Genomic DNA, 27,929 nt, shown 5'->3' on the forward strand with positions numbered 1-27,929 from the left:
CCAACAGCTCCCCTCGCGACTGCACTTTGAGACTTTGAGCCTGCCCAACACGCGCCGACGAACGACCAGCTTCCCCAAAGCCCGCAACTCAACACCGCAATCGTGGATTCACGCGCATACGCTGGCCATGTGGGCCCAGACGACGAGAGCGACATGTCTTCCAGCAGCCAAGTAGCCGAATCCTGGATCAGCGCCTTCTGCAGCCTGGTGGGCCACGAGTACTTTGCTGAGGTCTCCGAGGACTTTGTCGAGGACGACTTCAACCTGACGGGCCTGCAGAGCCAGGTGCCCATGTACAAGGAAGCTCTGGAGATGATCTTGGACGTTGAGCCCGAGGACGACTACAGCGACGAAGAAGACGAGGACGAAGACGACGATTTGGACGACGATGACGAAGAGATGAGGGACGCGGCCGCTTACAGGCGTCAGGAGAGAAGACACATGCGCATGGCCTCGGACCTGTCGGTCATCGAAAGCAGCGCCGAGATGCTGTACGGCCTGATCCACCAGCGCTACATCACCTCGCGCCAGGGCATCCAACAAATGGCCGAGAAGTACGAAGCTGGCCATTTCGGCGCATGCCCGCGTGTCTACTGCGGTCAAGCAAAGGTCCTGCCCGTCGGCTGCAGCGACATCCCTGGTCAGGAAACCGTCAAGCTGTTCTGTCCCAGCTGTCTCGACGTCTACACACCTCCCAACAGTCGCTTCCAATCCGTCGACGGCGCCTTCTTCGGCACAACCTTTGGCTGCCTCTTCTTCATGACCTTCCCTGAACTCCGCGTTGGCGGCACAAGCATCGCCTTTGGCCCTTCGCCCGACCAGGCCGCCGACTTCTCCTCAAACACCACCACCCACCGCAAACGTCGCAGCAGTCTCACAAACGTCAATGACACCTTCTCATCCGCTCCACCAATCGCCGCTCAACCCACCCCTCTGCCTGCCCAACCTGCCACCATCAACGGTTTTGCCGCAGAGAACATGGCTCCCGGCCTAGGCAAGAACAACATCTACGAACCCCGCATCTACGGCTTCCGCGTGAGCGAGTTCGCAAAGAGCGGTCCTAGAATGAAGTGGCTGCGCGAGAAGCCCGTCGATCTGAATCAGCTAGACGAGGTCGCCATCTGGGAACGGGGGAACGCTGGCCAGACCAGAGATGACGATGTCGAATTGATGGACGAAGAGGATGAAGATGACGAGGACGAGGATGCACAAGATGAAGAGGAACCAGCTCAAGGCGCTGGCATGCAGATCAACGCAGCAAACGATGAAAGACGGAAAAATGCCTCGAGGCGAACAGCCACGGCAGCAGATGAGGGCGGTGCTAAGATCGGAAGCGCGGGTTAAATACCCTTTGAGACTGGGAAAGGAAAAGGGGGCAACTTTGGTGTTTGTGGTCTTTCTGCTTGCTTTGACTTCTGTTTCTTCTCTCCTTGATCCCTTTTGCGGTCTCGTTTCATATTCAGCCTCTCTTGCCTTTCTTCTCTCAAGGGGTCAGTCACATCGACTTCTCCTTTAACAATCCCCAAATACTAGACGTCTCCTTTTTTTCCAAGATTGTTCACCTTTTGATTTCTCTCTGCCGCGCCACAATCGCCCCTTCCCCTCCTGTCAACATTAAGACTCCTTCCAAATGGCATGCCAAGCTTATGCATCATGCGCGTCTTTTAACGTATCCTGTTCTTCTACGTCCTCGGATCACTCGCTATCGGTGTCACAGTCAGCTCGACCAACCCCAACTTGACTGCCGGCGGAGTTGGTGCTAAGAGCTCTCCTTGGGTCATCGCCATCCAGTCTGCTGGTATTCCTGCTTTGCCTTCTCATCAATGCTGTCATTTTGACATTTGTCTCTCCGTTGGCTGGCGCTTTTTTGTTTACTGGTTCTTGTTGGGTTTTATGTTTTTTACTGCTCTTGTCTTTTGGTGTATGTGTGTTTGATGATGGTGTTGGCAACTTTGCGGATCTTGTTCTAACGTATCATGCCTCGTCTGCTCTGATCAGGCCTGGATAAATACATGCTTGATGAATCACAAAGACATTCCGACTGAAGCTTCTCCTGTGATGGGGGCTACCAGAAGCTTGTGCTCAAGAAGTGAATAATGTGTGTCTTTTGGATCAAAAGGATCCATCTCGCTAGCTCGAATGCTTGAGCAAGTCACGTTTCACAATCGAACCTCCTAATTCAAACTGCCGACTGCATCTACTAAATGGTCTCGGACTTTCTCTTTCAATCCATGATCAGTAGGACTCAATATCCATCTCGAGTGAGTCCAGTACCGAAAAGCAGTGGGGTATAGAAGGACGCAGTATCACTCGAACAGAGAAAGTAACAAGGAATTCATGTATTACAACAAATCGAGTGAGAATGTGCTTGTCGAATTTGGACTTTGGGAAGGAGTTGTTTTCAATTTGACATTCATGGAGCGCTTTTCATTGTTGGCAACGCAAGGTATACCGATGGCATCGGTGTGCTCAATGTCAAATTTCCTAATGATCGGTCGTCACTGGTGAAAGGCTCTACTTATTGTCCAGGTGCAGAATAAGATCAGAACGTGTACATCCGCAAGCATTGAATCGTGGTCCTTACGAGGGCTCAAGGGGGCTACAAAGGCATGGCGCTATGAACATTGTGATATGGATCCTGCAGCTCAATGTTCAAAGAAGTTCAAGTTTCTTGGAGTGGCATGGATTGGTATGCTTTTCATGACCTTCATGGTGTTACAGTCTGACTTTCTTTTGTCAATGTTGCTGACTGACATGCTGCTGGTGTCGTAATCTTCGTGGCAGACGTTCTCCGTATCATCTCTTTACGAGTGCTTCTGAACATGAGCGTTGTTCTTGAACATGAAGCCCGAAGTTCTCTTGTCAGCGCCGGTGCGCTTGCTGATCTTTCCATCATTTGCAAAGACCAGGACCAGCAGTCCTGCGACACCGAGCATCATGTGTGACAAAGCGCCGGCGACTAGTATTCCAGAAAGCTGAGCGTTGGTGCTGGAGATGTACATCAGGATACCGGTCGAGAGGTGGTAGAGCAGGGTTGCGATGGTGGTGGCCGAGGAGTCTGGTGTACACGTTAGTATCAGGAGTTGAACAGCATGGTGGGTGATGGTAGCGTACAGGGAGAGACGGCGGTGGCAGAAGCGCCCGGCACGTTCTCAGCATCGTCCCAGAGACGGTGCAGCTCGCCAGAGAAGAGCAGTGCAAGGAAGGAGCACAAGAGCAGAGCAAAGCCCAATTCACGTGCAACCAGAGTCTCGAAGGCTGAAACCGTCTTGGGCTCGGACGAGGCCATCCAGGCGGCCATGCTAGGGCTCAGGAGGAGAGGTGCTGCCTCAAGGGCGAGCAGGGCTGCCGTTGCCTGGTTGTAGATGCGGAAGTTCTGTTTCGAGTCAATAAGGCTGCTGTGGAGCTGCCACTGTCGGCATTACTTACGTCCATGGTTGGAATGTTGAGTTCGGAGTTTGCTGATGTGCGTTTGTTAGGTGAGAGTAAAAGATCAAGTTGGAGCCACCTAAGATGTTTGCTCGTCGTTCGTTCAATCTCTCCTTCCCTGCTTTGCGGACTTGCTTGCGAGAGCTTGCCCGGCAGGAGCGGCAGAACCCTGATGACGTACACTCTCACTTACCGCCTTTGACCATCAAAACCACCATAGCTCGTGAGGCTGCGAAACAGCTAAGCTATGAGAACAATCGTCGAGAGCAACTGTTGTGTGTTTGTCTAGGGAGCCTGTGTATATATCTGATAGCTATCGTTCAAACTTTGCCTTTGCTCCTTGCTGCAACAACCATGTCAAAATGTTCGGTACACCAATACGATTCGTCATTTTGCGGGGGGTCTCGATTTATAGTATCATCATCGTCATCGCATTCGACTTCAACCTCATACCGCGAGCCCGCACGCTGTCTCTATTTTATTGCTCATGTCGAGTCTTGCTTTAAAGTCGAAACCCTGTCTACGGCTTTTTGATAGTCCAAAACCAATCTTCTGTTCCTACAGATCTTTTCCCATCTCTCGATCTTTCATACACAGTGCAGTCCGTAGATACAGTATGGATGCCAACCAGAACAACGATTCGAACAAGAAGACATATCACAAGAAGGCCACGGGTGCTGCTCTCAAGACAGTTGAGAAGCATTCTGCTGACCATGAACTCAAACTCTTCGGAAGCTGCTTCTGGTACGTGATCACCTTTCGTTTGGAATGACTTGGCTGTGGTCTTCGTTGCTTTCATCGATCCCCTGGGGCACGGCGAGGAATAACAGAGAAGTCAAATCATTTCCCCTGTCCCAAGAGAGAAAGAGACGATCAATCCAGCCCCAAACACCAAAGTCATGAGTGCTTCAAGCCATGCCTGAATTGGCATTCAACTTTGCAGCTTGCATGACAAACGCTAACACAGTCGACTGCACAGCCCCTTCGTGCAGAGAGTTTGGATTTCCCTTGAAGTAAAGCAGCTCGACTATGAGTATATTGAGGTAAGCCCCCTGGGACCTGAGTCGTGAGGGTCGGGTCCGGACTCAACCCCGAATGCCGTTGTGAGGGGTCCTGCACTTCCTGGCTCTCGCTAGAGCTCGTCTATTCGAGCCTTTTCAGGTCATTTTCCATCAGTTTTCTGCGAATATTAGACTGGTCCATGGTATTGGGATCATCTTAGGCGTTGCATTGCGCTCAGACACATACATTGCAGCGTCAGCGGTGCAGAGCATCTTAGATGAATCATACTAACATCGGACCGTGTACAGGTCGATCCATACAAGAAGCCACAACAACTGCTCGAAGTCAATCCACGAGGTCTAGTCCCAGCCCTCAGGCATGGTGACTGGGGCTGTTATGAGTCGACCGTCCTGATGGAATGTACGTTCATTGAAAGCACACACTCAGCGGGACAGCTTTACTTTTTTGACCAGCATGGATGAGGTCGCGTCTGGGACGCCATTTCATCAAGGCTGGACTCGAGTTGTGAGCTGACTCGCTGGAAAATACCTTATTCCATTCTTTACAGAACTTGGCTAACTGTACCTTCACCCTCAGATGTTGAGGCCCCCCCTGGTTTCTTGGAAGATGGCACAGGCTGACTAGGGCAACGTATAGCTCGAAGATTTGCAGAAGGGTGAGGCCTTGCTGCCTTCGGACCCAAAGTTGAGGGCGCATTCTCGCCTGTGGTCTGACCATGTAAGATCGACCAATCCAGACGGGGAAACTAATGTTCCGAGCTGAACGACTTCAACAGGTAAATCGCAGTATCGTGCCAGGCTTCTACCGTTATTTGCAGGCCCAGGACGAGAAAGCTCAGATTGAGAATGCGGAGGAGCTCAAGGAGCAAATCTCCAAGTTGGTTGATGCCGCAGACAAGTCTGGTCCGTTCTTCCTCGGCGACAAGATGACATTCGTGGACGTTCAGGTAGGGCGTTTCTCCCCCATTCAAGTTCGAGGGCTAGATGCTGATCCGTCTTAGATGGCGCCATGGGTGGTTCGCCTACGTAAAGTGCTCCAGCCATACAGGGGCTGGCCCGAGCCTGAGGCAGGTAGTCGCTGGGCAAAATGGGTCGATGCTATTGAGCAGGATCATGCTGTGAGGGCAACAACGAGCACTGATGAACTCTACCTGGACAGTTACGAGCGTTACGCGGGTAAGTACCGTGATCATTCCTACCCGGCCATCAGATGCCGGTACGGGGCTCGCCTTTGCGGAGCCATGATTGCTAACCCCATACGATTTAGAAAATCGCCCAAACACTTCTCAGGTACAAAGGGCTATCAACTCTGGCCGCGGACTTCCCTGAGGCTCTTTTGAAATGTCTCACCTCGGACTTGACCGAGAGGGCGTTCGACCGTTTCAACGGTATCCTGACTCGAGGCATCACGAGCGGAAGGGGTCTCCAGATTGTCGTCCAACGAGTCATTTTGTACGGAGCAAAGGGATTTGATGTCGACATTGTGTCTTTAGCTTTATGTCGGTCCATACAGAACCATTTTCTGTACTCTGCAGACTTCAAAATGATGTTCGAGCAATTAGAAAGTGTCGATTAGGTTGAAAAGGCCCGAGAAGTGCATCACCGCATGCCTAGAGCCTCAAACTTTATGTCGAACCGAGACTAAAAGTGAGCTCGCTTGAACAACAAGAGCTCATGACTGTCTGCATGATACATGAGGAGCGATGACCTGAGAGTGATGTGTTACAGTCAGAGATGCCCAAGCCTAGTGGTATGTACAAGCCGCGGTGAGATGTGCAGAAGAAAAACGAATATGCGAGGCGGAGTCCTAAACAAAGTTCAATGGAGTCGCAAGAGCGTCTGTTGACCCTGAGGCGCAATGCTCGTCAACCCGGTACCCGCGCGCAAGGGCAGCATTAGTCAATGGCAAGGGTTTAGGCACGATCTGCCCCGGCCCCCAGGAGGGGCACTACGTGTAAGAGTGGTGGTGCGGAGGGTGAGGACGTGGATCCCAAACTGCACCTCTAGAGACGGCTTCAAAGCCTCAACGACCAACCAGAGTCGAGGGGGGAATGGCGGCAGATCGGGTCTCAACTCCTTGCTACAAGTACTACTTTAGATAGAGTTACGCATTCATGTATGGTGTCGGTAGTGTTCCTAGTCTTTGCGCGCTTTCTTACGCTGTCCCCGAATAGGATCGAGCATCTTGAGAACGGACATGGGTCCCGGAGGATTTTGGTGGAGAGGCTTTCTGATGATGCGAGTTTTAAGTACTCTTAAATTGTGAGTCGAGAGTGTCGCAGGCGCAAATCATAGCAGCAAGACAGACGCTTTGCCGTAGTGGCCGACGGCGAGACGGGCGGGTGTGGTGATGTGAGATGGATTGGGTCACCGACACGAGTATCAGGATCCGCTTTGAAGAGTCGAAACGATCGTGCGTAGCAGTTGATCAGTCGCAGGTTGTTCTCAATATATTGAATGATGTACACAATGTCATCGTCTCTTGAAGGATTCATAAACTGGTATTGACTCGTATGAACTAGTTCAGTGACAGGCGAGCAAATCCGAAGATGTTTGCCATTGTTTCTCTTGGGTTGGTTTCAACACAGGGTCCTGGCGGGGTCACGAGCGGCTGAATCAGGACCAGAATCTGGGTAATGGTCAACAAGTCAGCTCGCTCACCTTGACAAGACCCTTTGGCAAGATTGAGACAGATCCCTGCAGCCATACAAACCTATGACAAGCGCTTCACGAAATCCAGACAATCGCCAGACACACCTCAGCTGGCATGTCGGCTCTGCAGGGAAGTTGTCAAAGGTACCGAGAAAAGGTACACCACTTGAGTACATGTACGAGGCGCCCCGCAATATGGCGGGTAATGCTATGTCGGCACAGCAAGGTTGGTTCGAAGGAAAGGGTTCGTTCGGATCCGTTCATATTCCTGCGATTCCTCCCTTCCGAAGCGAATTCCGCGGATCTCAATGATAGGGTCCCTGTGGTTGAACTCGAAGGCTGAAATGGGGGTGGCCTCGACCTGCCACATTGGAGGGTTGATATTTACACATAAGCCATAGACCAAAATCCTTGCAACCGCCAGAATACGCTGCAAGGGCGGTAATGTTCCAACAAAATCATACGGGCGTAAGAAGGTGAGGCTCACGGAGGAGCCCTCCGGGATACCCGTTCGCCGATCGTTCTGAATTGGGGTTGGAACGCTTTTCGCTTACGATTGCTTTGTTTGAGTCGGTGAGTTGCTGCGATGGAGCATTCATGAATCCGTTACACGTCTTCCGCGCCACCCCATCACTGTGGCTCTCGTCGGAATCGCCGGCCTTGTTGGCCCCTTCGCAATCTACTTTTGTGAGTGTTGACTTGGCTGTGGCAGATTTGATATTGACAACGAGATCGGTCGATCCTTGCAAGCACCGATTTACATTGTTGCTACGAGGAGCGAGAAGTGGGCCAGGAGTAAACATTTGCTTGGGTATCATCGCTTGATGATCTGTATTCGATAGCTACTTCTAGTACACAGTGCTATGCCACAGCAGCTTTGGTGCGGCCAACCCCCTTTGCCCTTCTGTCGATAGTTGTGCGCCAGGTGTGGATCGCACACTGGCCATCCGCATTATACAATAGTTTTATGCGTGACCTTGTGAAAAAGAAAGGAAATCAGAAACCCCCAACGCTCGCGTAATGCTTTTTAGTGATACATGAGACCCGACATGCAAGTCCGCCTTGCTTGCCAATGTGGTCAACCTTCGAAAATGAATCCTCCTCAGCCAGCATTAGGGGAACAAAGTATGAGGCAGAATCGAAACTGGGTATATGTGCGTGCAGAAAAGACAAAAAGACAAAACATAAAAGAGGAGCCGTGCAGACATTGAGGAATCGTAAGAGATGATCAGTGAGACCATGGAATGGGAAAGCAGTCTAGCAGGAGTCCTCGCCAGACATGCGTCGGTGATCACTGGCAGCCAGAGCTAGAGTGTCAAGGCCGTTAGAAAGACCGGGTGAGGGATAGCTGTAGTGGAGGTCTGGGTCTTGCACAAGGCTGGTTTGGGGAGGAAGGAAGTCCAGCGAGCTGGGATAGCTGGAGCGGTAGAGCGGAGGCCTTGTGTTGTTGAAGTCGGAGAGAATGGGTTGAGGAAGAGGTTGAATGGGGTCTGGGTTGATGTAGTAAGGGCTAGTCGACATGATGGGTTGCTGAGCTGACTGGAATTGGTGTTGGTGTTGAGGTATTTGTTGCGGGGGCTGAGATTGGTGCTCCTCTAGTTGAGCAACGGCAGCAGCTTCCAGAGGGCCAGAGATGGACTTGCGCGGGGCAGGCTTGGTTGACTTCTTGACACGACCGTCTGTCGAAGACTTGGAAGGGCCGCGTACATTTTGGTGGGTACGACGGTGTTGTTCCATGTTGTCCTTGCGAGTAAAGGCCTTGTTGCACTCGGGACAGAAAGCGTCCTTCTTGCCAGTGTGCTTCTTGGCGTGACGGGCGGCATGGCCGGATGTGGTGAAGAAGTCGCTGCAGTTGTAGTGCTTAGCCAAAGGGCAGGGATACTGGTTCTTCTTGGTGGAAGACTTGTTGGCGGCAGGGGCGCGTGATGACTCGGAGACAGGCGAGTTGGAGCTGCGTTGATAAGACAGCGCCATGGGTTGCGACATGGCTGGCGTTGTTGATGATGCGGGCTGCGAGACGGGCATTGGATAAGGCGCAACGGCCTGCGAGTCCGGGACCGGAGGGTAGATGGAGGACGTCGAGTCATCCATTTTGGCAAATGAGGCAGGTCCGGCGAAATAAAGAGAGTGGGCCGACTTGGAATGATGCAAGTGGTCGAAGGATGTTGGAGGTGGTGTGAGAGGTGAGAGTGGAAGATGGCGGGAATCCGACGATTCGCTTCTCACCAATCGGGGAGTTTGTGGGGAAACGCTGGGCGTCGACGAAGCCAAACTTGGCGAGCGCGAGTGCGAGTGCGTAGCCCGGTAGTAGACGCTCAGCGGCGGCAGACGGGGCAATACGGCGGCAGTGTGCGAGTCGTCGTTGAGCAATGATACCTTCCTTCCGATGCTGTTTTTACCGTCCATCATGAGGAAACGAGTCTTGGGCCAATCTGCGGAATGAAGACCGCAGAAGATATACACTTGAAGGTGGGACTGCAAAAGCCTAAGCTAGAAGTATCGATGGTCGAGAGAGGTGATGTTTGATTGTTTGATTGAGGGAGTGTGTGTGAACGGGTTGAGTGTCAAATGGTGAGGGTGTAGAGACAGGTGCGAATGTAACAGGCCTTGAAGAGAACGAACACTTTCAAGGCTCTTGATGGACGAGGGCAACGGGTACTTTATGAAGGGGAGACAACGCACGGCGCGCGAGGGGATGCCGCAAGCTTCCCACTCGACTTTACTCGGTCGTGGAGCACTTTGACCACAGGTCGGATCCTGTTATGGTAAAGCCGGGATGGCCAACCCAATTACTACCCTGGAAAGCCACGAACGGCCGAGTTGTCCCATAGACGGGATCGTCATATTCGCCGCGGACGGCCAGCGCCATCCACCGTCTGCGCCGGGAGACATGCATGCTTGAACGCAACCTTATCGCAACAAGCGCCCGTTCATACGCCAGCCCTGCCTGACAGAAATAATAGCGGGGCCCTGAAGGAACAATCGCCGATTTGAACGGAAGCCCTCTCCTGCAAGCTTGCTACTGGTCTTGCAAGCTGCATGGTCTTACCGACCACCCCCTAAGCCCGATCCCTGCCAGCCGCCTGGGATGCTCGATTTCGACTGCAGCCAGCGAAACCGCCGCTGCTGACTGGTGATCTCACAATCAATTTGTGCCTTGGAGCTAGGAGTGCCTTCCTGCACCTGCGCACGCGAAATCCTCCTGACTCGCTCGTTTCGAGCCAACTGGTGCTGCCATCTTTTACACATGCATCCATGCGACATCTGCGTGTCAATTCAGCCTGCACAACCACGCGGGCAACACATACCACACACCTCCATGCACAAGCTGCTCAGTCCGTCTGAGGTGCTCGCTGACCCGAGCCCCGAGGTCGCGACAAATTGACTCTGCTGCACCTCATGGATATTTCCTATCTCGCTTTCGCGTCGGCAATTTTCGTCATGATGGCTATTTGCCATTGCACGACTGTAGCAGTGTAGCTTCCTTACAGACTTTGTGCGTTAATCCGCATCCGGTAGGCGCATGCTCGAGATATTCTCATCGCTGGCATCACAAGGTGTGGGTAGAACTGTTCGGCCCTGCATATGGTCTTACCAGATTAAGTCAAGTCCCTTTCCAAGGGCCCTGTCAATCCTCGCCCCCACTTCTGTCATTCAGCGTCGATGTCTGCCAATTCTCGATCCACCTCTCTAGGTCATCTCTTCCTAGCCGCGTTTTTCTGCAACAGAGAATAATCCTTCGACTAGCACCGGCACAACCGCTCGAGAATTCTTGCTTCATCGCTGTCTACCAAGATTCCAACGTACCCATCGTCGCAGTATTGACAATCCTTGGATCTCCATCTGTTGCCATCAGGTTTTTAGCTTTGCTTTTAGAACGGAGACCTTCCCCATTTGTGCATGTCGATGTTTGGTCCACAGGGTCTTGCGGCTCTTCCTGCACAACACACACTAAAGGCCCTAACTTGTTTCACCTAGCGTCTTCGATATCGGTCCCCTGCTTTCACTCTCCTAAACGTCTGTCGCAGTCAACCGACTACTGATCTCTGGAGAGTAATCATTTAATCGACCCCTACGCTAGGGCCAACTCATGACGTTGTTGTCTTCCATTGACTGTCATTTCGTCAACCAGCGTTAGGAGATGGAGCTTCGGCGGCGCCAGGGACTAAATTCCATGCATTGGGTTGGTTGAATTGATTGGTCTCCCCTCAAATCACTACGCAAAGCATAACCAATTGACTGGAATCTCCGGGGACCACTCCTGGGACGGATCTGCTTCTTCGAATGTTTCTTTGTTTTTGCTTTTGCCGTTCCTCTCGCCGGAACGTTCGTCCTCCGGACTTGAATTCCTACAGCCTCAATTCTGCATCCCAAAACATAAATTCTCATGCCCTCTGGCTACGCTTTGGTATGTCGGCGCACGTCTGACCATCGTGCGAGCCTGCTGTCGCTGTCCTGACTTGCCTATGACGTCGCTGTCGTATTATTGTTCGCGTCTCAGAATTCGAGAAAATTTAATGTCAAGACCCGCAGAGCCGCCTGCGCCCAACTGCGCGCACGGTGTCAGGGACTGGCTGCCATCGCCGATGTTGTAGTGATCGTCGCTGTCAGCACTGGTCCCTGGAAGAAATCCCTGCTTTCGCTCTTCCATCGTCCCGAGGTCAATTTTACTAGGCGACTCAGCCTCGAAAGAAGATATTCGATCGATCTTCCAGTGAATGTGTGAAACAGATTTCCAAGATCTAGCGAGTCGCGACTGCAACTCATCTTCTCTTCACGCTCGCATACCTCACTGATCCTATGCTCGATCGCCTGCTCAAGCTACAGAGGCTGGAACGAAGCAAAGCAGTCTTGCTGAGCAAGACCCATAGCTCTCCCCATATCGCTTACCGTGCCATGCTTTGTTAATGTGGCTTCAGCCTCTCCGCACGTGGTCAGGGCCAACTCGCACCCCCGTTTCGGCTCTTAGCTTCTCAGGTAGCTTTATCCTAAGATTTCTCAGGGAAACGGATCTCGATGGCATGCAGAATTGCAGTAAAACTCTGCACACCCGAATCATGACCAAAAGCCTACCTAAACCACCTTCCGGTTTGGTGGGATAGTTGCGTTTATCATCGGTAGATGGTAAACAGTCTCACAACGATCCTTCATCCGCACTCGGACATGTAGTGCGGATGAATGTGACGAAAAGAGTCCAATTTGCGGATCATGGCGATTCACAACCTGCATGGAAGTTGGTTTTGCATGATCCTTTTGCGGAACTTCTACAAGATCGTTTTAGCTAGACAGATCAGCACAATAGACACCTTGCCCAACCGTTGTACACCTCGATTGTACACCTAAAAATGGCCCGATCGGGAAGGTGGAGACAGCAACCTGTATCGCGGTGGTACAGATGCTGTATCATGGCTTCCACCTTTTAAAATGGCCTAATTGGGAAATCGATGTTCATCACTTGGCGGCTTCGTAGGAGCGACCTCTCCCATTCGCCAAAATATGTGGGTTTAGACCCTGTTACATCAGTCCCGCACACGTTTCAAAATGCCGATCGGGGAGGTGTAAAAAGTCGTAAGGTGTACAAAACCGAGGTGTAAATCGGTGGGCAAGGTGTCTAATGTGCAAACAATGATAAGAATCTGCTTCACGCATACCCGAATTTCCCATGTGTTGTCTGCGCGTCTGAACGAAGACATTGATGTCATTCTTGTATTCCCAGTGAACGCAATATTAAAACACCACCAACCTAACCCCGCGCGAGAAACTTTGTTGGTATGTCACCCACGTAGATTGCATGAGTTCCGCGCTTCTTTAGGAGAGGGGCTGGCAACCATAAAGTCTCCACAGTTTTACGGACTTTGCGAGAGAGAGGTCAACTACCGCCGTTGGAAACATCTCCGGGTAGTTCGGTTTCGGATCAAGGTACTGTTCCTTTCCGCCAAGTTGGTAGTGGACCAGCAAGATTGTTGATTACTTGGTGTATTACTCGATGCCAAACTACGCGAAGAGAACTGACCCTTGAAGTCTATGATCCATAATCTTTGGATGCCCGTCGCTTAAACTCTTACCAGTCAGCTTCTCCGATGATCGAGCTCGATCAGCAATTCTGGCTTTCAAGAGTTGTGAGATGCCGCTCTCCTTTGAAATATGGCCGCGTAAGCGAAACATTTGAAATTGCAAAACACGAGAAAAATCAGGAAGTGTGTGTCTCGGATCACCAACTAGAAAGCCCTTTCGATTACGAGCTCGCACACATGGGCTGTCGATGCACACTTCCAAGCCAAGCTGTATAGCCTCACGTTGGAGCGGTGACTTGGGCGCGCGGAGCCGCCGGATCTCGCGCCTGCCTCGTTTGTATCTCGCGCGACGACACACGATCTTCTCATACATTCTGAGCGACCGACCATCTGAAATTCCAAACACGATCGTAACAAGCAGTATGACATGACGTGAGCATCTCGAAACATGAACATTGAATTGCCGAACACGAGCATCGATGGATGCTCCGTATCATCTCGCTCTCTCTTGCAGTTGATCAAGGGGAAGAGACGGAGTCTGTTGTATCGAGCTAACAGCGAGTGCTCGATTGTACTGCACAAGCGTTCAAAGCTCTAGGATGAGGCTCGTACCATATCATGGTGAAGGTCATGTCCATCTAGCGCGGACTTGCAGCCCGCTTCTCAACCTATCGAGCCGCAAGAAGCAGAATGTACAAGATTTCCCTGCATGCTTGCCAGCTGCCGTACTTGATCGGGGGTCACACTTCCATCCTTTTACACAACAGCTAGCTTGCCGTAGTACCTCTTAACCAGACGACAGATCGTTACCACGACCCGGCTCCTATCACATACGCGTGTTGATTCGATGGTATGGCCGTTGACACCGCGCAAAGGATATCACTACAAGACAAAGCCACTTCCAGACCTATTAGGATCAGCTGCCTACTTGTTAGTACACACAACAATGCATCTCAACCTTCACAGAGCCGCACGTCTTTAGGTAAAGTCCCCGACTACAATACCTTTTAAGGGCTATGCACGGCACCGTGGGCCTAAAAGCGCGACTGTTGGGCGGCAGTCTCCAATAGGAAATGTAGCAGGCCAGTTCTTACGTTTGTCGAGGTCGCGAACCAATGCCCAAGCTGTTTGGTTGACGGACAGGTAGGCGGCGCACGAAACTTCAGCTCTTTGTACACGTACCCTGACCATCCTCTAGCCAGCCTACGGTCGCTCCGAAACAGATTCCCCATACGCAGAAGATGCATGGTCAAGACTCAAGCGGCTGAAGAAAGTCATTTTTGCTGTGACCAACTGCCGGCGGCGCGTTTGACTGATAAATGGCAAAATGTTGGATTACCTTGGCGCTGCATGGGAATTTGCTACAATGCGACCATTTTACAAGTATCCACTTCTGGTATGCGACGGACTTGTTTACCGAAAACCATGTGACGCATCCGGCGTGACGTGAAGGCAACAGCAGGCGGTGTGCTCCGTACGGGGGTACCACAACGAGACGACTGCTCGAGTATGACATACAACGGCATGGAATGCAGAACGAGACAGGTCTGGAAGGCAGGGCAGAAATCTGTAGCCAAAAAAAAAAGAATCCGTATTACTGTCACGGTCTAGACAAGTCTTCACCTCGAGTACGGGGTAAGTTGAGATGGAACAATGCGACAGTGCAGGAGGACGTAAGCACGCTGCTAGGGATTTCCAGGTGCATGAGCGCCACAGGGTCGAACAGGATGCAAGTCGTCTGCCGTGCTGAGACGGAGAAGAGCAGGATTTGAGCGAGGAGACATGTCCGCTGGACGGGCTATTTTGGGGAGCAAAGCGCGAGTCCATGGAAAGATGTGAACTGTTCACTGCTCATGCGAACCTTGGGAAGCCGTTGCGCGATGGTCGGACATATGAAGCTGGTTGATAATGCTATTGCATAGTACTGGCAGCAACGCTTCTCGATGTAATGGGCTGACGAGGGTCTGGAAAGCAACATGCTGGCGCATCTGTCATCGACTCACCCGAGACATGTCAGGGTGCTGTCGCGTAAGCACTCGACATAATGTGACAGGGTCTACGATATTGGACGCAATGTGAACGGGAGGGGCACGCTCGAGCATTCGCTGCATGTGATGTCGCTGCCGTCCTCGCATGAGCTGCTTGGTAAGCATCTGGCATTTACCTGCTTTCTCGGGGCATGTCGGTGTGTATTGCGGTGCTGTCTCCATCGTGACGATTCGACCAATGCAGGGACGCCCGGTGTAGCGAGCCCAGATTGATGATGGGATTGTGAAGCACGACATTTATGAACCATAGCTTGACAATTACTCTGAATAGGCCCATCTGGCCATATCAAGGTACAGAGGGCTCTCAAGTTCAAACATGAATTGAATTCTTGACATAGCTAGGTGTTTTGTAGTGCATAAAGGAAAGATGAAAATTCATGAACCTGTATTGGGGGCAACCCTGTATCGATTGCCGGCGTCATCGTAGCTTCCAAAATTCCGATCCTTGTCTCATGAACATTTATCCTCTCAATCAACAGTGAGCATCGGCCAACCATGGGTCTCGAAGACTTTGAGAAAGAGCTAGCAGCCACCAAGAGCAAGGAGTCGGATCGCAAGCGACACAGTACCAGAGACGACAGAGAAGGCCACGGCGACGAAGAACGACGACGTCACCGGCACCACCACCGCTCTTCGCGCCATGACGAGTCAGACAGTAGACACAAACGCCGCCACCACCGCGAAAGAGACGATGACGAAGACCGACGAGAGCGACACTCTAAGCGCAGGCGCAGTCGTTCGCCGCGACCCGCTCGCCCTCAGGAAGATGATGACCAAGAGGATGACGATTGGGTCGAGAAAGAAGCCATGACTGCACCGCCGACCGAGGACACTCTGGACGAGCAATTGGAAGCTGCGACCGACAAGAACTTGAAGCGCGACACATGGATGGAGGCCCCATCAGCACTCAATGTCGAATATATCCAACGCCAGCGCCCGAAGTCTCCGCCCTCACAGTTCGTCTCTGCCAAAGACCAACTCGATCGCAAAATACACCGTCAAGACCTGGACCAACTTGCCAGAGATCTGGAGGAAGATGATGAAGAGGTCCAAGATGCACCGCCCGTAGACGATGAGCCCATCCATCACGAGGTATCCTACACTTTCGGCGATCAAGGTTCACAATGGCGTATGACCAAGCTGAACGCTGTCTATCGTCAAGCCAAAGAGTCCGGTCGTTCTGAAGACGAAGTCGCCATGGAACGCTTTGGGTCTTTAAGAGATTTTGACGATGCGCGCGAGGAAGAGCGTGAATTGGACCGTCGCCAGATGTATGGCAAGGACTATGTCGGCCTTGAGAAGCCCAGTGGTGAACTATACGCCGAGCGGAAACAAAAGGCTGGTTTGCATCGGCAATCGCCCGAACGCGTTGCCAACATTTCTGTGCCTCAACAAGCCAATCCCAGTCAGGGCCAGGTCATGGACGAGGCTCCTGCACCAGCAACCACGGTAGCTCTCGATCAAACCGCTTTGAACAGGCTCAAAGCACAATTGATGAAGGCCAAGCTGCGGAAAGCACCGAATCTCGCTGCACTAGAGGCCGAGTATGAAGCTGCTGCTACTGCCTCTGCTGCCAACAATAAGCAATCGGACGTAGTAGTTCTCAGCGCAGTTGAGAACCGTATGCTCGCTGGTGGCCGCGGCAATGAGGTAAAGCACATTGAAAACAAGCGTGGCCGTGAGCGTGGTCACGTAGAGGAAAATGAAGATATGAGCATAGAAGACATGGTGCGTCAAGAACGACGTACCCGAGGAATGGCTGGTGGTGAGGGCAAAGCTTTCGCGGAGCGCATTGCCAAAGACGCAAAATTCACTGACGACCTTGATTACATGGACGAGAATGCCTCTAAACTGGCCAAACGGGTTGGCAAGTCAGAGATCAACCTTCGTAACACTGCCATCGGGGACTTCCAAAAGATGCAAAAGGTCCTCGACTCGTGTCCCTTGTGCCACCACGAAGACACAAATACACCCCCGTCAGCACCTATAGTCTCACTAGCCACACGGGTGTACATGACGTTACAGACAGAGCCAGAGCTTGCAGCTGGTGGCGCCGTTATTGTACCAATCCAGCACCATCTCAATCTGCTGGAATGTGATGACGACGAATGGGAAGAGATCCGGAACTTCATGAAGAGTTTGACTCGAATGTATTACGAGCGTGAAAGGGGCGTCATCTTCTACGAAAACGCAGCTCACATGCACAGTCGTCGTGGCCACGCAGCTCTCTTTGCTGTCCCTGTACCTCTCCATCTCGCCGACAATGCGCCTGCTTTCTTTAAAGAAGCCATTCTCAGTGCTGACGAGGAGTGGAGTCAACACAAGAAGCTCATCGACACACTCGCCAACTCACAACGTCCCGGATATGGCAAGCAAGCATTCAGGAAGAGTCTTGTCAAGGAGATGCCATACTTCCACGTTTGGTTCACATTGGATGGTGGTATGGGCCACGTAATCGAGGACGAACGCAGGTGGCCGAAGGGTGATCTATTCGCAAGAGAAGTCATTGGAGGCATGCTGAGGAAGGGGCCAGAAATCATCAAGAAGCAGGGCAGGTGGACCAGACAAGATCCCAGAGTGGAAAGCTTCAGGAAACGTTGGGAGAAGTTTGATTGGACGAGCGTGCTGATGGGTTGAGCGAAGCTGGATAATGCTAGGATCGATACGACCTCCGTATGACATGACTTACATGGTCTTCATCTGTCCATACATCTGGATGTCCCCATCTACTGTAAATTACTGCCAGCCGCTATACAGTATGTAATTGTAAAGGGACACGTCTCCGTCTTCCAGACCAGGATAATCGATAAAAATTCGTGCCTGTGTGATGTCTGATGTCTGGCCTGGAAAGTCGGGCGTGAGACTGAAAAAGAAAAAGGGAAAGCACAACCCTGACCTTCTCGCTTGTTGTCCGGGGTGACCCTGATTACCACCTTATCAGAAAATCTTCTTGGCTTCCACCTCAGACATCGCTTTGTCACCGTCAATAACATATCGAGTCCCTCTTCATTAGCGCGTACAAACGCACCATCACAGCCTTTGATCAATTGTACGTTTCGTGAATATTTTTGTAAGTTGTGGAAAAGTATTGGCGAGATTCTGATTCGGCCTCAACAGACTTGCCAACCCGCATCAAATCTATACCCGCCAGGTTACAATTCATCACAAGCATTCGCAACTGGTACACTTTCGGTGACCGTCTTTTTCTGCTGCCGAGCGATATGTTTTCCGATTTCAACAAAATGGCACTACACTTTTTCAAAAGGGTTGGCATATCACAATCACCAACCTTTGCCTCCCCGACAGCCCACATCCGGACCTTTGCACTCTCTCAGACATATTTCGGCCGCTCCTTGGATCCAATCATTAAACGACAGCAGATGGATCGCTACAACGAAAGAAGACGCAACAGACGCCGCACAGATCCAGAATACGCGGCGAAAGAACTCAAAGGGTATCGCGAGCGGCCTCCTCACGAGAATTGGGGTTTCAGAAATCGCGAACTCGCTCTCGAAGCAAAGCGCATGGCACACATGAGACGGAAAGCCGAAGACCCGTTGTATACGTTGCGAACGAGGATTCGTACTACATTGGCCACACATAGCTGGATGAGGGAATCTCTGCCTTGGAAAACCCATGTGCCTGTGCTGTATGAGGACAAGGTCGAACACAACTGTGGCAAGTGCTTGGTCTCCAGACATGGAGGGTTAAAGTTTTGGTACGTGTGCACATGACATGAACGACTTGATGGCTCCTTTTCCCGCTTCTCATTGGAATCCACAGCATCTGATCGCAGACCCCTTTGGATCTCTTGATATACTGACTGTGTCATTATCTTGCAGGTGGCAAGAACGACAAGACACATCCAAATTCCTCTGCCACAAGTGTTATTTCACAGGCCCGGAATCGATGCCTGAAGGATATGAAGATTGCACAAAAACCAGCGAGATAACCGCGCGCGCGGGAATAAAATCGTAGTAGGATCGGTTGTGCAACTATCTGATCAGGAATTGGACATCTCAGCTCATCCGTGGCACCCTGTAAAATTCCCCACCAAATAGGCAAGATGACTTTCGGAATTCGCCATTTGTCCAGCGAGAGCCACGCAAAAAACATACTCTCACTGGGCACACACTATATCCAGGACAGAATCTTGCCCTTTGATGGGCTTGTTCAGGGGTGGACACCACACCATAGCCGAGATGAAAAAAGACGAGGTGAAAACGTGAAATTTTGATCGCTAATCTAAAGAGTGTATCAAACGCTAGAGTATACCAGAGACATAATATTTTATCCGAGGCGCCAACCTATATCAAAGCCGAAAGAACGAGTGTACACGAAAAGTAGAGGATAAGAAGGAGCAACTACGACTCTGAGACGACCACATCTTCGATACCAGTGACAATCGCCGACGCACTGCCATAACACCTGAGCATGATATTGAAGTTGCCGTCGAAGCCACTGTTTACTGTTCCGGTTCCAGTAATGCTTTGGAAAGCTGCGTCGCCGTTGCCGTACTTTGTCTGAGCGAACAGTATGCCGAAGCCGTTGGAGTCGACGAGGTATACTTGCAAACTGCAAGTGGCGCCATCGGCGGGAAGGCCAGAGGGGTAGTTGAGCAACAGGCCCATGGAGAGGTTGTAAGTCTTGCCAGCCTGGACGCTCGCGGGTTGTTGCAACAGGGCAGCTTGGGAATTTGAATCACCGCCAGCGGGGAATTTGATGACACTGTTTAGCGATGGTTAGCTGTTGTTCGGGCTTGCCAAGGTCTGCAGAGGAACTTACGAGACATAGGCATTGGGATCGCCTTGGATTGCGAATGTAGGGTTGCCGAGACGATAGAGGGCCCAGCCCGAGAAGTCGCCGGTACCGAAGTTGCCGTTGGTAAGCATGTTGTTTGCTGTTGCGCTGCCACCTGCGGCCGAAGATGTTGTTGAGGGGCTCGAGGCAGTTGTGCTTGCAACGCGCGCCGCGGCTGAAGTCGCAGCAGCGGACGTGGTTGCAGCACTGCCAGCGTCCGAGACGAGAAGCTGGATGTTACCAAAGCCTAGGGCGAAGCTTGCTGCCGAAGAACTAGCGCTGTTACAGTAGGTATCAATCTGGAACCTGCCAGTAAAAGCTTGCGATAGTTGGCCAGAAGCAGTGTCGGAAAGAACAGCACCGCTGGTGGAGACGGCACCATATTGCTTAAGGATGATGCTGTCACTACCCAGACTGTACTTGACCACGCAAGAAACTCCAGCAGGAAGTCCGCTTGGGTAGTTGAGGTAGACATCGGCGTTAAGCTGCCAGGCAGAGTTGGCTGGAATGCTAACGTTCTGGTAGAGCTGACCACTTGCGTTGTCGTTGGCGGCCAATGCATACTTGACAAGTGCTTCGTAGTTCGAGTCGCCAGCGAGCGAAGCTACCGAGAACTTGGTACCGTATGCACGAGCTCCGTGCCATCCGTTGGTGGAACCCCCGTTGAAGTTGCCGTTTGTGATGATGTTGCTTCCAGTGGAAGCGGTGTTCGAGTTGGTAGACGGCGAAGAGGTCTCGCTTGATATAGCATTGCTTGTTGAAGTCTGAGAGTCGGAAGCTGATCGTGTGGAAACGGAGGTGGGGGCTTTCTGGTTGGCGACAACGTCCGAAGTAGGATCAGTAGGGATGGCGACGGCGGAAGAAAATGCAGAACTCAAAGTGCTGGAGACCACTGCACTGGAAGAGGAGCCTGTAGCCGAGGAAGTGATTGTCGATGAAGTAGAAATAGTAGAGTGAGTGGAGGAGCTTGAAGAAGCCGTGGATCTTGCCGAAGTGGAACTTGAGCTGATTTTAAAAGAGCTGCTGCTGCTCTGCTTGGTCGAAACAGGAGTCCAAGTTGACTTCTCGCTTGTGACACTTGTAGATCTAGCAGTGGTCTTGAGTGTTGATGTCGATGACTTCAGTACTGTGGAAGAAGTCTTCTTGCTCGTTGACTGAACGAGTGTAGATGTTGGCTTGGACGACGTCTTCTGACTTGAGGTGCTTGACTTCTTGGTGGAAGATGACTTGCTTGATGAAGAAGAAGCTTTGGTGACGACCAAGGCCTGCTTGAAGGTAGTCTTCTTGACCGAAGTTGTGGCCTTTTTTGTGGAAGAGGAGATCTTTTTCGTTGACGAAGTTACTTTCTTTGTAGAAGAAGCCTTCTTTGCGGAGCTGGTGGTCTTCTTCGCTGCGGCGACAGAAGATGATGAAGCGGATGCTTGGATACATTTACAGGCATTGCTGACTTGGGCGACACTTAGACCCTTGACCGTAGATGTGGAGTGCTTGCTGGAGAGCCATGATTTGCAGTATGGTACTGGCTGCTTGTTGCTGTTCTTGACAGTCTTGACATCGTTGGCATTGCAGGCTGCGTGTGGTCAGTGGATGGATTCTCTGCTTCCTTTAACAGCAACATACTTGTAGCAGCTCTAGGCTGTAGGTTCTCATCAAGAGGAAAAGCAGATACGTAAGGAGCGGTGAGGAGAGAAAGGCAAACGAGAGACTGGAAAGTTGGAATATGCATCTTGAAGGAGAGACTGAGTACGAGTAGTTCGACGATATGGGAAAGAGCGAACTACAAGATGAAGAAATACCTAAATACAGAGCCACGTGCGGTAGAAACGCCATGTCTTATAACGACTAGCCACCAGCGTCACTTTGGGACATTTTCAGCACGTTTTTTGTATTTGAAGTCAAGCAGAATCTGGAGCGAGGCAAGCAGAAACGGGACACAAGGGGACTGGAATCTATAAAACGTTGTGGACGTTGCAGGGAGTTGAGTACGGACCGAGGCGGCAATTGAACTCAGACACATGGACAAATACAAAGATCAGTAATCGTTCAAGACACAATGTTGAACTGTGTCATGTTTATTTGCGATCAGGATGACAAAAGGAGGGAATGCGACTTTTGACTCGAAGTTCGATGATGATGAAGAAGAAGAAGAGGTGGAAGTGCAGCAAGAGGTGGAGGAAGGAGCATCCCCAGGAAAGCTTGGCGCCTCGTGGTGGTCGTCTCCCTTGCAGCTTGCTAGTCATTGGGCGTCCGGATGCTTCTTCTGTCTCATAACAGCAATCTTCAGCACAACGGTTTAAACTGATTGTATCCGTACCAGACTCGGCTTCCGAATCAGAACACCCGCTCTCGGCACACCGCCTTCTTCGAATCGTGGTTCAGCCAAGCCTTTGCCGTTTGCCCAAGCAGCAGCAGCTTCACCAACTCCGGCCGACCTCTATCACCAAACACACGCAACCTCGTCATGGCACTCGTTTCTAGCGCTCTCAACATCTTTGGTGCCGTGCTGCTAGCACACGCGTACGTTGTCCATATCGCCCGGCGCCGCTCTCCGCACATCCAACTGACACAAGCTATAGCGTCTACAGCGCCCATGAGCACTCAACCCTAGCCACCCTCGCTGGCGGTGTCCCCGTATCACCAGTCCATTCATACATCATGCCTCAAATCGACCTGCCGCTGGACATCACCTTGGAGACTTTGACGGCAGTCCTGCTGCTCTGCGTCGGCATCGTTATAGGCAGCCCCGAGCTGAAGCCCATCCAATGGCGCGTATGGGCCGGCAAGCTTGAGAAGGAGAAGAGCTCAAAGACACAGAGCATCAACGGAGACCCTCTGGGACCTAGAGGAAACCCCTACGCAGCATTGGAGCAGAGACAGGGCTTCCTCGACATCAGAGCTCAGCGCAAGGACTTTGCTGATTGGGTCAAGAGTGGCAGCAGCAAGAAGTGATGATTTGTACATGTATATACCCACCACCAATCCGTCAATCATGACTGCCTTCAGTATATGGCAGAAGGCTTCTCTTCCATCCCGCATTGACCTCTTGGTATGCCTATGACTTCTTCGTGGGGAGGAGGCATATTTTTCAGCCTCGCCCATGTCGGATTCCGACTTGGGGACATTCCACGCTTCCTGGATCGGAAGCCGTCCGACGCGGCGTGTCTTCTCTGCTGGCAGAGGCTGTGGTGTTGGCCGTATTGCTTGATCTTGCTTTTTGTTCTCTTTCAACCCTCGTCCTGGACGTCCTGGACGTCCTGAAAAGCGGGCTGGACAGATTTAGGAAACTCTAACCAGTTATTCCAGAGAGCGATGACCTTGCCCTTGATAAGAGCTAGAGGGACGGGACCGTAAATTCTCGAGTCGCGTGAGGCAGGCAGATTGTCGCCGACAAGCCAACAATGACCAGTTGGGACCTGCATCAGCAAATCGTCAGCTAGTGACACAAAGGCACATGGAGAAGCATATGCATACCTGTATCATAGTACCATCTCCTTGATCAGGTGTGTCCCTTAGCACAAAGTCACCGGGCATACCAATCACTCTCTTGATGGCATTCATTTCGCTTTGAACGGGATGCTTGAACGAGACCATGTCGCCGACCTCAATGCCCCGTCCGCGACGGTAATATTTGGATATGATGACGGTCGTGCCACTTGCGTTCAGGGTGGGAAGCATTGATGGACCCCATGTTGCCCTCCAGGTAAAGAAGTGGTCGAAGAAGATGTGCATGCTAATGTAAGCCATAAGTCCATAGCCAAAAGTCCTTGCGAAGACATGGCCATTCGGGTAGCGTTCGCGCAAGGGAGCCTTGGGCTGTGGGCTGCGTTTGGTCGCTGTGACGGTGTATCCGAAGATTGACAGGTTTCGTCGTCGCAGTCCAGGTGTGGACGTCCTATTCGGCAGGCCGCCTCGTTGCGCGAGCAGTAGTCGTCGCAGCATGTCGACTTAATCGCTATCCAAATAATTAATTCTGGCATGTCGATGCGATCATGCATCAACCCTGACATGCTTCGTCACAAGCTTGGACCATCATGCCTTTTTCTCCGACATCACAACCGTCACTTGATCTTCCACATCCAAATCACCAAACTGACCTATTTTGTAGTTAGAGAAAAGAGATGGCGCAATCACTTCCTGATGATCAAGCATCCAAGCTAGATTCTGCAATTCGCGATCTCATCATCAACTACCATGAGTTGAATGCGACTGTCATAGATGAACTCTACGAAGAACCAAGTGCTCTCGAGTTTATGCAATATGTCGCTCGCAATCGGCCATTCGTCGTAAGAAAAGGTGCCGAAGACTGGACTGCTGTCCAAAAATGGGACTCGCATTATCTACTCAGCGTTCTTGGTGACAGCCTCGTCAATGTAGCCATTACTCCATTTGGGTAGGTGCCACTTCGTCCTTCTTTCCTTCTTGCCATCTCTCCAGAAAGAAGTCAACCCTTTCTCTTCTGCACCTTGTCTCATTTCTCACTTCTCACTTCTCACTTCTCTCCCCTTTTCATACTTCCTCTTTTGTTGCCAGCATTGACACGCAAAAAGCAACGCAGACGCCGTGCTGAAAGAAGATGATGGTTCGTTATCCTACGTAAAGCCCCTCGAAAGACTCGAGCCCTTCGACAAGGTCATCCGCTATATCTCAGAGCAAGAATCGAATCAAGAAAAAGCAACACCCATCAAGTATGCCCAGACGCGTATGTTCTCTTCAATCTTCTCCCTTCCACGGCCGTTCTGATCTCCTGCCAACCATAGAGAACGACAATCTCCGCAACGAATACTCCTCCCTCTTCGAAGACGTCCCCTCAGACATCCCTTTCGCTCGCATCGCCCTCCGCAAGAACCCCGAGGCTGTGAACTTCTGGCTCGGCAATAGCCTGTCCACGACCTCCCTCCACAAAGACAACTACGAAAACATCTATGTCCAAGTCCGAGGCCAAAAACACTTCGTCATCATGCCTCCTGTTGCTGCCGCTGCTGTGAACGAGCAGAGTATCTCCGGCACAACATATACTTCGACAAATGGGGACGAAGAGGCAGAGTTGAAAGTAGAGGATTTGAAGCACACACTTGACGAGCCTGAATTGATCGTGCCGGTGCCGACTTGGGATCCGGACTTCCCTGATGTTCGATCCACACCGTATTCGGAGCTTGTCAAACCGTTGAGAGTTACCTTGAATGAGGGTGATATGATGTACTTGCCTGCTCAGTGGTATCACAAGGTCGAGCAGAGTTGCGGTGATGAAGGATACTGCTGTGCTGTCAACTACTGGTTAGTCTTCCCTGATCTTGCTCCTTTCCCTTTTGCTGCAACGTACGGATCTACGATTTTGTTTGAAACAAAATACGGATTTTACTGACCGAAATTCATCAGGTACGACATGGAGTTCGGCGGATCCTTCTGGGCCTCGAATGCCTTTGCCCGCGATATCGCTAGGGCTGTCAACAACTAGACGACTACAACGACATAAAAAAGACTGTACTTGCTGAAGTCATGCGTGCTCTCGTTGGAGACTACTTCAACACTACAAAAGATTGTGCGAGTCTACAGTCTTGTTTCCGGTGAATCTAATGTACCAGGAGCCATGACTCCTTTGTAGAATCATCATTTGTGACTATATGCTCTATTCTGCTTGGATGGTTCCTCCCCCTCGGCTGACTGAGTGAGAGGTCGCCGTCTAAATACACAATGCTTCCTCGGGTCGAATAAATGTCCAAAGAGAGGCCTCATGCCTCATTTTCAGCCGTATCGGAAGTGTCTTGCATTCTCCTGATCATAGGACAAGCGGTTATGGTTCGTCATCCGAACTCTACCTTAGGTGCAATAGGGCAGATTTAACTTCCTCTCTACCTTTGGCGCAGATTGGTTCAAAATAGAACTCTTCAAAAAGATAGCCTTCCTCGTCGAGGTCATCGTCATCGACCTGGTATAATTCCTCAATTGTGACTTCGCTAAGGGAGAAGTTGTTCCGGAGCCAGGGGATAACCAGGTCCCAGGTTCCACGACGCAGAGCAATTTGAGTGAGCTCTAGGCTCTGGAGCGTGCGGAAACTGCCGCCCAATATACACACGAGGCCATACTGCGAGATTGGAAAGCCGCTGAGTCTGAGCTTTTTCAGTCCATGCCTGAGACCTTCGCAAAGAAGATCGTCGACGGTTCTGATAGAAGCCTTTTCCAGTCTATATCCGGTGCTACCCGGGACACAGCGCAAGGAAACCGTGACGTCCTCAAGCTGGCGACTGATCGAAAGCATCGCTCCTAGAGACTTCAAAGATTTTTCGGACGGCAGATCCGTGAAGTCAATGCAGAGAGTCTTGATCATGCTGAAGGCGCCTAGTACGTGCCCTAGATCGATGACACATTCAGGAGAGTCCAGCTCACAGTCCGAGATATCGCAGTCGTGTTTGATGTGCAAGCCATTGATACGGCATCCAGAACGAAATGCTGCGTTTGCAAGTACACGCATCGAAGACCTCAGACGTCCGTTGCACTTGGATAGCCATTTGAATGCGTGGTCTCTGTAGGCTCTTTTGGCTCCGATTTCCATGGGACTTAGGCAATCGGTCGCCGAAAGTAGCACAGACTGGCCCCGTTCCTTGAGTGATTTGAGCGCCGTGGTGAGGAGCTGAGTGCCCTCGCCACTCTGTTCAAGAGTGAATTCCTCATGACACTGTTTAGCGTATACTTGTAGGATATGATAGGCATTGTTCAGGCCTTCTAGACCGCCAGTTTTGAAAGAGTTCTGGAAGTCTTTGAGAGGTTGGGTGATGTCTTCTGGTCGGGCACGTGTGGTCAAAAGGCCGACCTCCCGCACGTACTGTCCGAATATGGGGTGCTGGCAGACACGCACAAGAGCATCAAGAGTGTACCGGGTCATGGAGACATTGACTGTTTTGAAGCAGAGTCTCGCCAACTCTTTCGAGGCAAAGACGCTGAGAAGTTTGTTGGTGATTCTTAGTTGCTGGCAGTCTTCTACTCCTAAGTGATCCACGACTCGCGCGATCATCTCGTTGGGCAGCGTAATCAGGGTTGGAGATGACATGGTCGGTACTTGCTATGGATCTTGTTAGAGATCTTTTGATGAGTATCTGATGTCAAATGCTTACGGAATGATCAAGGTGCGATGGCTATAGCCAATGTAGTACGGCTCGAACTGTGATGGCTGTGTTGTATGATGTGGTGTTGTGTTGTGTGATAGGATGAATCCAGTTGGATGATGTCGAAAAGAGGTATAGTTTGGAAGGTTAGGAGCTTTAAATAGCTGGGCTGATGAGGAAAGAATGTAGTGAATTCAGATTTGAGCGATGGAAGTGATAGAGCTCTGAATTCTGTCGGATGTTCCGACCTTCGAGTGAAATCGGAGTAAGGTGAGGTGGAAAAGGGCGTGATGATAGGGCGTGTCAGTTTGTTGTAAGAGATGGAATCGGCGCTGATGATTTAGTGAATGTCGAGTGAAAGCGTAGTTGAAATGGTAGTGACTAGTAAAAAAAGGGTGAGTCTGGACGAAAGCCATGTGAAGACCTGAACTTGGAAGCAAACAAGTTAAAAACTAAACCCACTGTGGAACCGGCATGATAGCGAGTTGCAATTATATTGCAAGAGTTGTGGGTGTAAGATCGGCGACGAGGCCTGTCTCTTGATAAGAATTCAGTCCGAGGAAGCGTTGTGTATCCGAATAGTTACTTCCCACTCTGGCGATGCGGGAACTATTCAAACAAAACACACTTGGCGGAGCCATTGCTGAAGCAGAAGGAGCATTGGGCGCTTTGTTGACCAGCTTGGCTTTATGGTTTTTCCATTCCTCTCGAAGAAGGAGCTCTCAACTTCCACTCTTTACTTGCAGCGTCAAAGATGTGCGTAAGTATCGAACAAATGACATTTTCATAAAGCTCTTACAGCCTTTGTTCTCCGGCTAACCGACCGCGAAACGCCAAACATCCATAGCCAGTAGAATAAATCAA

General features: G+C 51.1%; 12 protein-coding genes across 12 annotated transcripts; 6 read left to right on the plus strand and 6 right to left on the minus strand.

The window, feature by feature from the left end:
- Positions 1 to 153: 153 nt before the first annotated feature.
- Positions 154 to 1,176, plus strand: M438DRAFT_237286 (uncharacterized protein; the record flags this gene model as incomplete). Its single annotated transcript, XM_029899480.1, has 1 exon — positions 154 to 1,176. A coding segment is annotated over one exon (1,023 nt), but the record flags the coding sequence as incomplete, so codon positions are not given.
- A 1,628-nt stretch (positions 1,177 to 2,804) lies between these two features.
- On the minus strand, positions 2,805 to 3,301 carry M438DRAFT_355483 (uncharacterized protein; the record flags this gene model as incomplete). Its single annotated transcript, XM_029907036.1, has 2 exons — positions 2,805 to 3,058; positions 3,115 to 3,301. 2 exons carry the CDS (start codon positions 3,299 to 3,301, stop codon positions 2,805 to 2,807), a joined length of 441 nt encoding a protein of 146 aa, XP_029760762.1.
- A 588-nt stretch (positions 3,302 to 3,889) lies between these two features.
- On the plus strand, positions 3,890 to 6,121 carry M438DRAFT_345697 (glutathione S-transferase). The gene is made up of 7 exons (XM_029905508.1): positions 3,890 to 4,173; positions 4,409 to 4,472; positions 4,740 to 4,851; positions 5,096 to 5,169; positions 5,228 to 5,398; positions 5,453 to 5,627; positions 5,719 to 6,121. The coding sequence occupies exons 1-7, from the start codon at positions 4,046 to 4,048 to the stop codon at positions 5,778 to 5,780; spliced, it is 786 nt and encodes a 261-aa protein (XP_029760763.1). The 5' UTR covers positions 3,890 to 4,045; the 3' UTR covers positions 5,781 to 6,121.
- A 2,239-nt stretch (positions 6,122 to 8,360) lies between these two features.
- M438DRAFT_355485 (uncharacterized protein) lies at positions 8,361 to 10,757 on the minus strand (the record flags this gene model as incomplete). Its single annotated transcript, XM_029907037.1, has 5 exons — positions 8,361 to 9,588; positions 9,786 to 9,860; positions 10,153 to 10,367; positions 10,419 to 10,569; positions 10,699 to 10,757. 5 exons carry the CDS (start codon positions 10,755 to 10,757, stop codon positions 8,361 to 8,363), a joined length of 1,728 nt encoding a protein of 575 aa, XP_029760764.1.
- A 4,874-nt stretch (positions 10,758 to 15,631) lies between these two features.
- Positions 15,632 to 17,963, plus strand: M438DRAFT_345700 (uncharacterized protein). The gene has a single exon (XM_029905509.1). The coding sequence runs from the start codon at positions 15,661 to 15,663 to the stop codon at positions 17,800 to 17,802; it is 2,142 nt and encodes a 713-aa protein (XP_029760765.1). The 5' UTR covers positions 15,632 to 15,660; the 3' UTR covers positions 17,803 to 17,963.
- Positions 17,964 to 18,272: 309 nt separating this feature from the next.
- On the plus strand, positions 18,273 to 18,947 carry M438DRAFT_216550 (uncharacterized protein). Its single transcript, XM_029899445.1, has one exon. It carries the CDS (start codon positions 18,387 to 18,389, stop codon positions 18,897 to 18,899), a length of 513 nt encoding a protein of 170 aa, XP_029760766.1. The 5' UTR covers positions 18,273 to 18,386; the 3' UTR covers positions 18,900 to 18,947.
- Positions 18,948 to 19,405, minus strand: M438DRAFT_216549 (uncharacterized protein). Its single transcript, XM_029899444.1, has one exon. It carries the CDS (start codon positions 19,279 to 19,281, stop codon positions 18,997 to 18,999), a length of 285 nt encoding a protein of 94 aa, XP_029760767.1. The 5' UTR covers positions 19,282 to 19,405; the 3' UTR covers positions 18,948 to 18,996.
- Positions 19,379 to 21,855, minus strand: M438DRAFT_319096 (uncharacterized protein). The gene is made up of 3 exons (XM_029902821.1): positions 21,586 to 21,855; positions 19,951 to 21,535; positions 19,379 to 19,893 (listed from the first exon to the last, which is right to left on the minus strand). Exons 1-3 carry the CDS (start codon positions 21,689 to 21,691, stop codon positions 19,530 to 19,532), a joined length of 2,055 nt encoding a protein of 684 aa, XP_029760768.1. The 5' UTR covers positions 21,692 to 21,855; the 3' UTR covers positions 19,379 to 19,529.
- Positions 21,856 to 22,426: 571 nt separating this feature from the next.
- Positions 22,427 to 22,914, plus strand: M438DRAFT_274035 (uncharacterized protein; the record flags this gene model as incomplete). Its single annotated transcript, XM_029900679.1, has 2 exons — positions 22,427 to 22,482; positions 22,542 to 22,914. The coding sequence occupies 2 exons, from the start codon at positions 22,427 to 22,429 to the stop codon at positions 22,912 to 22,914; spliced, it is 429 nt and encodes a 142-aa protein (XP_029760769.1).
- A 275-nt stretch (positions 22,915 to 23,189) lies between these two features.
- On the minus strand, positions 23,190 to 23,709 carry M438DRAFT_273148 (LexA/Signal peptidase; the record flags this gene model as incomplete). Its single annotated transcript, XM_029900608.1, has 2 exons — positions 23,190 to 23,378; positions 23,437 to 23,709. 2 exons carry the CDS (start codon positions 23,707 to 23,709, stop codon positions 23,190 to 23,192), a joined length of 462 nt encoding a protein of 153 aa, XP_029760770.1.
- Positions 23,710 to 24,051: 342 nt separating this feature from the next.
- M438DRAFT_345704 (Clavaminate synthase-like protein) lies at positions 24,052 to 25,673 on the plus strand. The gene is made up of 4 exons (XM_029905510.1): positions 24,052 to 24,355; positions 24,513 to 24,664; positions 24,723 to 25,239; positions 25,342 to 25,673. The coding sequence occupies exons 1-4, from the start codon at positions 24,084 to 24,086 to the stop codon at positions 25,418 to 25,420; spliced, it is 1,020 nt and encodes a 339-aa protein (XP_029760771.1). The 5' UTR covers positions 24,052 to 24,083; the 3' UTR covers positions 25,421 to 25,673.
- On the minus strand, positions 25,311 to 27,234 carry M438DRAFT_392710 (uncharacterized protein). The gene has a single exon (XM_029909095.1). It carries the CDS (start codon positions 27,008 to 27,010, stop codon positions 25,778 to 25,780), a length of 1,233 nt encoding a protein of 410 aa, XP_029760772.1. The 5' UTR covers positions 27,011 to 27,234; the 3' UTR covers positions 25,311 to 25,777.
- Between the last annotated feature and the right edge of the window lie 695 nt (positions 27,235 to 27,929).

Source organism: Aureobasidium pullulans (assembly GCF_000721785.1).
Source record: "Aureobasidium pullulans EXF-150 unplaced genomic scaffold scaffold_9, whole genome shotgun sequence".
Taxonomy (NCBI): Eukaryota; Fungi; Ascomycota; class Dothideomycetes; order Dothideales; family Saccotheciaceae; genus Aureobasidium; species Aureobasidium pullulans.

Coding starts and splice junctions, on each gene's coding strand:
- M438DRAFT_345697 (XM_029905508.1), top strand. CDS start 4,046: ATGGATGCCAACCAGAACAACGATTCGAACAAGAAGACATATCACAAG. Junction 4,473..4,739: donor TCGACTATGAGTATATTGAG/GTAAGCCCCCTG, acceptor GACCGTGTACAG/GTCGATCCATACAAGAAGCC. Junction 5,170..5,227: donor CTCGCCTGTGGTCTGACCAT/GTAAGATCGACC, acceptor CGACTTCAACAG/GTAAATCGCAGTATCGTGCC.
- M438DRAFT_345700 (XM_029905509.1), top strand. CDS start 15,661: ATGGGTCTCGAAGACTTTGAGAAAGAGCTAGCAGCCACCAAGAGCAAG.
- M438DRAFT_216550 (XM_029899445.1), top strand. CDS start 18,387: ATGTTTTCCGATTTCAACAAAATGGCACTACACTTTTTCAAAAGGGTT.
- M438DRAFT_216549 (XM_029899444.1), bottom strand. CDS start 19,281: ATGTTTTTTGCGTGGCTCTCGCTGGACAAATGGCGAATTCCGAAAGTC.
- M438DRAFT_319096 (XM_029902821.1), bottom strand. CDS start 21,691: ATGCATATTCCAACTTTCCAGTCTCTCGTTTGCCTTTCTCTCCTCACC. Junction 21,536..21,585: donor ACAGCCTAGAGCTGCTACAA/GTATGTTGCTGT, acceptor GACCACACGCAG/CCTGCAATGCCAACGATGTC. Junction 19,894..19,950: donor GATCCCAATGCCTATGTCTC/GTAAGTTCCTCT, acceptor ATCGCTAAACAG/TGTCATCAAATTCCCCGCTG.
- M438DRAFT_345704 (XM_029905510.1), top strand. CDS start 24,084: ATGGCGCAATCACTTCCTGATGATCAAGCATCCAAGCTAGATTCTGCA. Junction 24,356..24,512: donor GTAGCCATTACTCCATTTGG/GTAGGTGCCACT, acceptor ACACGCAAAAAG/CAACGCAGACGCCGTGCTGA. Junction 25,240..25,341: donor TGCTGTGCTGTCAACTACTG/GTTAGTCTTCCC, acceptor GAAATTCATCAG/GTACGACATGGAGTTCGGCG.
- M438DRAFT_392710 (XM_029909095.1), bottom strand. CDS start 27,010: ATGTCATCTCCAACCCTGATTACGCTGCCCAACGAGATGATCGCGCGA.